Raw genomic sequence first — 7541 nt, forward strand, 5'->3', positions numbered from 1 at the left:
GCTGCCCTGGGACTGGATTACACAGTGCATGTCTCAGCGCAGGAGAAGGGCTGCAGGTAGGAGGTAGAGCTGAAAGTTCTGGGGTTCCCACCCACCCCCTGGCTTTTGTTGGCCCTGAAATACAGGGTGGTAAAAGGGATGAGGTAGGAAATACACTTAGGAATAAGAAGACTTTAGGCAGTATGGTGTCATGATTTAGACCAGCTGCTTAGAAACCAGGTGGCCCTGGGTTTGAATTCTGATTTTGTCTCTTGCTAGCTGTGTGATTTTCGGCGAATGAATGTCTATTTGCTTCAGCTTCTGCTTCTGTAAAATGGAGGTGATGACAGATATCACCACTCCGTGCAGTCAGCAGAGTGTGGTGGTTAGAAGCACGGTTCCAGTGCCAGATGCCTGGGTTTGTATGTGGGCATGCCATTGGTAGCTGTAAGGCTTTGAACGACTCACTTAACCACTCTGTGTCTCAGCTTCTACATCTGTAAAGCAGGGGTGATAATAGTATCTGCCTCATATGAAATGGTAGTATTTCTTATTTTCTCCTGAAAATTCATATAGCCACAGTCTCAAAAAAGACCAAAATCAAACTAAAAAAAAATGAAGTGATTCCTGATCTCTAACACTTGAAATCTAAAATATGCTAGAATGCAGGATTTTGATGGCATTTTATGATCCTTTTGTGTGTGTGTGTGTGTGTGTGTGTGTGTGTGTGTGTGTGTGTGTATGTGTGTAGTAAAGAAATGAACATTGAGTTGTAGCCAACAGAAAATATAGTATTTATAAGTACTCTTTACTCCCACCCAAGAAATCTGTTTGGTAAAAATAAAAAGGGAAAAATTAAAGTGGGAGCCAGATGTAGCTTGGAACTAGGGCATGCTGGGAGCAGAGCCCCCAAAGCAGGGAGCATGACGGGACAAATGCAGTGGGGGTCAGCGCTGTGGCGGGAGAGCCAGGCCAGAATCAGGGAATGAAGGAGATGGGAGTTTAAGCAGCTGCTCCTTCCACTTGTCAAACCCAAGGCAAAACTTTGTCAAATGGAACATTGGCAGCTTCAGGAATCAATATGATGAGACAGTGAGAATGGGTTTTGGTAAGAGTTTGGCAATTTCTGGAGGATATCATGGTAAGGATATCAAGGAAAGGAGACTCTCAGGGTCAACCATTTTCCCACTGAGTTAATATCAGGAATAACTTCACTCATCCATTGCCTTATAATTTAGATCATCTGTAAAAGGCAAGGGGCATGCAAAGAAAAATTAACATGATGAAATCCTAGGTTTCATTATGATAAGTTAGAGAATATCTCAGTTTGAGTAAATGCTCTATTAAGAATGATTTGCTTATAATTCAGTAAAATGTTTGCTCAAGTTTATTGAATAGCATTAGATTAATGGAAAGCATTAAAGAATTTGATAACAGAGACCAAATTAAAAAAAAGCCCATGTAAAAGATATGAGTAAAAAAAGTTTGTCTAAGCAAATGTCTAAAAGAATACATCTGAACATCACCCTTTAAATGCTTTTCCTGAAAATAGTATGAATTTAAGTCTGGGGATCTTTGAATGTTATTAGTTTTTATTTGTAACAACAAATCTCATAAAGGAACTATTTAAAAGTAGAAGGACCCCATTCCTCTGAATAGTGAGCCTTTAAATGGAAGGACATCTACTATGCAGAGCCCTCTAACCCTCTTGTCAGGCTGAGGTTCCATGGATTTCCCAGGCAGCTTTTCAAGTCTCTTATGGAAGCCTGCTTTTCCTAGGCAGCAAAATGACTGAAATGCATTCCATCATTTCCTTCTTAATTCAAACCACATGTTCAGGAGTGAGGTTTAAATTTTCATTCTCTTATTTTCTTGGAAAATTTAGCATTAATAATAGGTATATTATCAAAAGAAGCCTATATGATTTATAACTAAATAACTATCCTCAAAGAAACTTTCCTCCCTGATGAGTAAGAATGCAAAGTCCAAATATGTGGGTACTGTTTTAGAAAAAAGTTTAACTTTGCCCCATCAGCTTCTGCAGGGTTATTTTTAGTATGCTCTCCTGCTTGTATGAAGAAGTTCTTTTTCTTGGAAAAGATTCAACCAAGCACAAAATTATAACACGGAGCAGGAATGAGTGGGGAAGGCAGGTGCCCTTAGCAGGGATGTTGGCATCAGGCAATCTTTTCCTTAAACACCGTTGCTGGTGGAGTTGGTAGTTTTCTTCTGTGAAATAAAAACAAACACAATAGAGTCACATTTAGAGAAAGACTTACCAGACACTGTGGCTTTCCCCTGGAGATATCAAATAAGGAATATTGTGCATACTGGCTTCCAGTCTAGTGTATTGGGCTGCTGGAATGAGTCACCCCGGCTCTATCTGCTAAGTAATAATAGTGAAGAATAAGCATTTGTCTTAGGAACCTCTCATAAATTTTAAATAGCCCATTTTGACTGCCCAGGAAAGGGAAACCCTTTAGTGCAAATTGGAATCTGAAAATCTGTACTATGCTTGACTTACTTCTGTAATGCTTTCATGAATCTTTGTGTCCATGTACTTTGAGGATTCAAGCATATGATTGACTTATTCTTTGTCCAGATTCTGGGGGAAAAGAAAAAGGAAAAGAAAGCAGTTACATTTTAATCAATCCTTCACTTAAGAAAGAAATTAAGTATAAATATAATTATTCCCAGATGAAGTGAAAATTCATTAGATCTGCAGTAGGAGATTTGTAGCCTGAGATCCGAGGGAAAAGGAGAACACCACTTGTGGAGCTGTGTGTGTGAGCTGGTGGAGATGATCTTATAAAGTTTACAGAATCTTACATGTCAGGGTTAGTGTTTTGTTGACAACCTATGCATGCACAGGAGACAGACCAGATAGCTAACGCCAAGGCTGGCTCACTTCTAAAGCTGTATCACAATATCCTTAAAACACGTTTGTTCATTGAGCTTTGGAGAACAAAATCAACTATAGAAAATGCCCTCCTGAGGACTTTTTATTTGAAAAAAACTTAATGTGGGAGAGGTTCCAGGCCTGATTGTTCCAAGTGACATCTGCATTCTATCGAACCACCAGTTAGCGAGGCTTTGCTGCTCTAAGAAACTGAGCAATAACAAAAGTAGCAACAATGATTAATAGCTGATATGGATGAAGCACTTAAAACATGCCAGTCAGCATACTCACAGGTAGCATGCATTGTCTCAATTAATGTCCCCAAATCCTGTTCTAGAACTATTATTTCCTCACCTTCAGATGAGGAACTTGAGGCTTAGAGTTTAAATAACTTGTCCAAGATTGCACAACAAATGTGTGATAGGGCAGGATTCAAAGGAAGGCTGTCTGACTCTGGCACCACTTTTCAGTCACTGCTCTAATGGGTAGGCTCTGAATAGCTACCAAGTGCCAGTGTGGGAGACTCTACTCTCCTTTGGAATGACTTAGAACAAAACACAACTTCTGAAAGTGTCATTTATCTTAGCTATAAAATGGCAACGAGCAAAGATCCATCCATCTAGATTTGAAACTCTACCCCTGTAAGTGAATCTTAGAGAGGTCAAAGGTCAGAGAACTGTTAAGTTCTTGGGCAGAGCCTTACAATTTTGGATTCTGAGTTCATTATGGGAAACAGATTTCATGGAATTTTCACCCCAACTGCTATGGGTTTCTTATAATAATTTGCAGCTTTTGTTTCTATATATGGTTAAAATTCAGAAATGCAGAATTTGGGGAGAAGATACAAAGTCAACTTTCTCTCACTTCAAAATGACTGAACTTCAAGTAGAGCAAATTAGAGTGCATTACTTCCCTTGATCGAGAGGTGAGAGACTTGAATGTGGACAGAGGAAATGCAATGAAAAGAAAGGAGTCTGTTTTCTATGTAGCCAGAGGAACTGCTCCCAGGTACATCAGGGCTAGACATCACATCTCTGAGCAATCATTGTGGTTTAGTTAGATCTCTCATTGGCAAAGACATCAGCACAAGTGTAAGGCTTTTTTAATGAAAAATATCCATACATATTTTTGATGTTCCGTATTTCTTTTTTTGTAAGTTGAGTACAAGTAGGGCAAGACCCAAAGCCCCGATATCAAAATGAGACAAACAAGAAGTGGCTGCTTACAAACACATCAAAGGTCTAAAGATGTCCAAGGAACGTGCTGCTAACGAAAGCAAGGTCAGGGGTGCCCTGAGAAAGGTGTCCTGGGTGCTTGCCTCATTAAAAATAGATCTAGGAAGGAGAAGTCAAAGTTCTAAGTAGTGAACACAAAAGATCTACAGGCTATACCTAAAATAATCAATGCAACAATCCAACATTTGTTGAGCTTCTGCTTTTATGGCAGGTAAGGGATAAAGCATTGTGAATAGGAAAATGAATACTATCTGATCTCCATCTGTAAAGAACTTATTTTCTGGTGGGAGCAAGGGAGAGAGAAAAAACATGATTACTTCAACACAATGACGCTGCAACAATTGTAGCTAACATTTACTGAACCTTCACCAGTGTGCCAAACACTCTACCAGGGGCTTTACATGCAGCGTGTTCAAGTCTCATTTGAAGTGCTATGACAGAAGCACCCATGGTTTGCTCTGAAAGTACAGAAAAGGGAAAGTCACAGAGGCAAGGGGTCACACCATTTCAATAAAAGAAAATATTTAATTTCTTGCAGCCACTACTGTCCCCTTAGCTTAACCGTTTAATCAGAATTATGGGATCAAATCTGACAGAACCTAATGCTAAAGGGCAGTCCCATAAAATAGACATTCAGACCAAGGACTCTTGTGGATATTTATTTCTTGCTCTTTAAAAACTGGGGAACAAAATGTCTGCCTCTGCTAGTGATTTGAATTTGGGGGATAGAGAAGAAGCTTAGTGGAGGAAGATGTGGGTGGGGTACTGGCACTGTCCCTTGCTAAAGTTATGCCTCAGCGCATCTAGTTAACCTCCCCACACCTCAGTTTCTGCATCTGTAAAAGAGTGATAACAATAGATATACCTTAGTAGGACTGTTGAAGGAACAAAATGAGTGAATGTGTATTAAACTCTTAGTTCGGGGCCTCTGCAACATAAGTACTTTAACAAATATTACTGATCCTCATTATCAGCAACACTCAAAAAGTAAATCTTTTTGACATTCTTGAGTAAAAACACTATGGCAACATATGATGTGATTTTCATTGGGAGAAAGGAATCATTTTTTTTCTTGTAACTTACATGATTTCTTTGTTTGGGCACCCATTCCCAGGAGGCAGGATTCGAATCCGATCAATGTGGCGGAAGGAGAAAGTATCTAAGGTCCGTTTGACGCATTTACATTTTAAGTTTGTGTTGTAGGCTTCCAGGACACCTATAAACAGAGAATCAGTTATTTAAATCCCTTTGACATGTAATTTACAACTAGCACTTAATTAGTCTTTTTTCACACAGTGCATTTGTAGATGTAACAATTTCAAGTTCGTGCTTCCACCCATATGCCTTCAGTTTGTGTATTTCTGCTTGTCTTGGCATATTTTCAAACATTTTCTACCAAAACCTTAAAAATAAAATTGGCTTTAAAAATGCCAAGCCTAATGAAATTTGTGATAGCATTAATCTATTGGTACTCAGGTGGTTGTCTATACAATAAAATTTGAGAATCACCATTATGAGGACTTACGACTCAGTTATAATTAGTATAACTACAATATACTACATATACTACAATATACTATGTACTATAATATAACGTACTATAATAATAATAGCAGTAATGTAAAGTCAACTGATCTTCACTCTCAACACATAAAAACTGAGGCCAGGAACTCCTTCCAGAGTCCCAGGAGCAATAACAAGCTGTAGCAGAGTTCTCTCTCTTATCATACCTGCCCCCTCTTGTCTTTCTGTTTGAGGAAACATCATAGAAGGTATTTTTGTCTTTGTTTAATATGTTGGTCCTTCACTTCAGTTGCAAATCATTAGCAAACAAAAGCCAATACAAATATCCAGAACTTTATTCAACAACAAACTTATTAGTACTAGATACTTCCATAACTAATCCATCTCATGCATTTTAGTGAATTCTTTAATCCTACCATGAGCTTGACATGTATTTGCAAATAGAAGGAACCCAGGTGTCAATGTGTTTCCAATTGTGAGGGAAACAATGAACAAAAACTAAAATATCATAGCATGTTGTATTTCATACAAGGTCCAAACTACATGATGGGTACAGAGGAATTTGCTGGGAGTAATGGAAAATCTTCATGGAGGAGAAAAATGGGGTCCTTAAAAGAATGAAAATAACATATGAAGCAAAATAAAAATTGAAAACAGTTCCCTGGATTTTGAAAACAAAAATTTGTCCTCTACACCTGAGTGTATCATTCTGTGCACATATCAGATTCCTTCAGATGTATAAAAATTTACCACTTCAACTAGATATTTATCTACTTACACAAAGATAGCCTCCCCATTTAGACTTGGAAGACTCCATCTTTGCAGAAAGTGTGTGCATAAGCACCCTGTTGGACTTACACTAGTTTGTGTCAGAGCTAACCTTATAGAATTGCACCAAACATTACCTGCAGGAGACCAACTGGTTGAGGTCAGTAATCTTTAAACCCAGTAAGGTCAGATCTTTAAACCCTTTCAGGCTCAGAAGACGCAGCACTGAAGGCAGAGCAAGAAGAGATGCATAGAAAGAACTAGTTATAGCAGAGCCATCTGAACAAGGCCAGGAACAGACAAACCAAGCATAAGACACCCGGACCTTGGACTTCCAGTCATTCCTCCATCTGTGGATGACAATCTTAACAATGTAAGCACTGCCACCCTCTAAGAGTTAAGTCCCTAAGCCCCTTACTTCTAGAAATCTAGGAGTAGTTGAGCAGTTTTCTTCCCCTTCAGTCATATTTCCCCCTTTTTCTAGTTGAAAAAAGAATTGAAATGGCTGAAGCCCCAAAGCACAATGACAACATAAATGGAAGCTCTCACCATGGACTGGAGAAAGGCTGCAGACCATCAGGAGGAGAAGCAGAGATCCTGGGGTGAAACTCATTCTGCCTCAAGGTGGAGTTCAGACCTCAGCTCTGAGCTAAACTGGGTTCTCAGCACAGGGACTCCTATTTATTTAAACCAGCAAAGGCCCCTCCCACTGCCTTTGTCTTTGCATCATCAGTTTTAAAAGCCCCCAAATATTGCTGAGCTTGCCATTTTACAACTCCTCTTGCAATTTTATAAGTTTGCTGCAGAGCACTACTAGTTTCTTGAAAATGTACACTATAAAAGGCAGGGATGCTGTAGGTATTTGCGGTTGGGAAGTAGGGGGGAAGATACCAGTTGGGAGGCTCCACAGCACTTGCTCCAGGATCACTATCAGTGCTACGGCTCCGAGTGCTTCTCGCAGCTAAGGGCCAGCAGGCTTTCTCGGTGGTATTGGCAGATAGGCTCTGTGAAGTTAGCTACTCTGTCGGGAACATCACTGTGTCCCCAGCACCTGCAAGAGAGTCTAGCCTTTGGTAGGTGCTTGGTAAATATTTCCAGATCTAATGACTGTCTCCTTATATACAGACCCCTATGCT

At 39.5% G+C, this 7541-nt stretch overlaps 1 protein-coding gene across 2 annotated transcripts; it reads right to left on the reverse strand.

Moving 5' to 3' along the window:
• Positions 1-768: 768 nt before the first annotated feature.
• CXCL13 (C-X-C motif chemokine ligand 13) lies at positions 769-7086 on the reverse strand. Of its 2 annotated transcripts, none has more exons than XM_017669958.3 (4): positions 6955-7086; positions 5197-5329; positions 2504-2584; positions 769-2208 (listed from the first exon to the last, which is right to left on the reverse strand). In XM_017669958.3, the coding sequence occupies exons 1-4, from the start codon at positions 7016-7018 to the stop codon at positions 2157-2159; spliced, it is 330 nt and encodes a 109-aa protein (XP_017525447.1). In that variant the 5' UTR covers positions 7019-7086; the 3' UTR covers positions 769-2156. The 2 variants fall into 2 exon arrangements, with proteins under 2 accessions (XP_017525447.1, XP_017525448.1); XM_017669959.2 differs by lacking the exon at positions 769-2208 and adding an exon at positions 2311-2365.
• Positions 7087-7541: the final 455 nt, after the last annotated feature.

The sequence above is a fragment of the Manis javanica genome, chromosome 5 (genome assembly GCF_040802235.1).
Source record: "Manis javanica isolate MJ-LG chromosome 5, MJ_LKY, whole genome shotgun sequence".
Taxonomy (NCBI): Eukaryota; Metazoa; Chordata; class Mammalia; order Pholidota; family Manidae; genus Manis; species Manis javanica.

What these genes read in the sequence shown, in the direction of transcription:
- CXCL13 (XM_017669958.3), bottom strand. Translation starts at nt 7,018, where the DNA reads ATGAGTTTCACCCCAGGATCTCTGCTTCTCCTCCTGATGGTCTGCAGC. An exon ending in CAGCCTTTCTCCAGTCCATG is followed by an intron (nt 5,330 to 6,954) that starts GTGAGAGCTTCC and finishes CTCTGTTTATAG; the next exon opens with GTGTCCTGGAAGCCTACAAC. An exon ending in TTCATGAAAGCATTACAGAA is followed by an intron (nt 2,209 to 2,503) that starts GTAAGTCAAGCA and finishes TTTATTTCACAG; the next exon opens with AAGAAAACTACCAACTCCAC.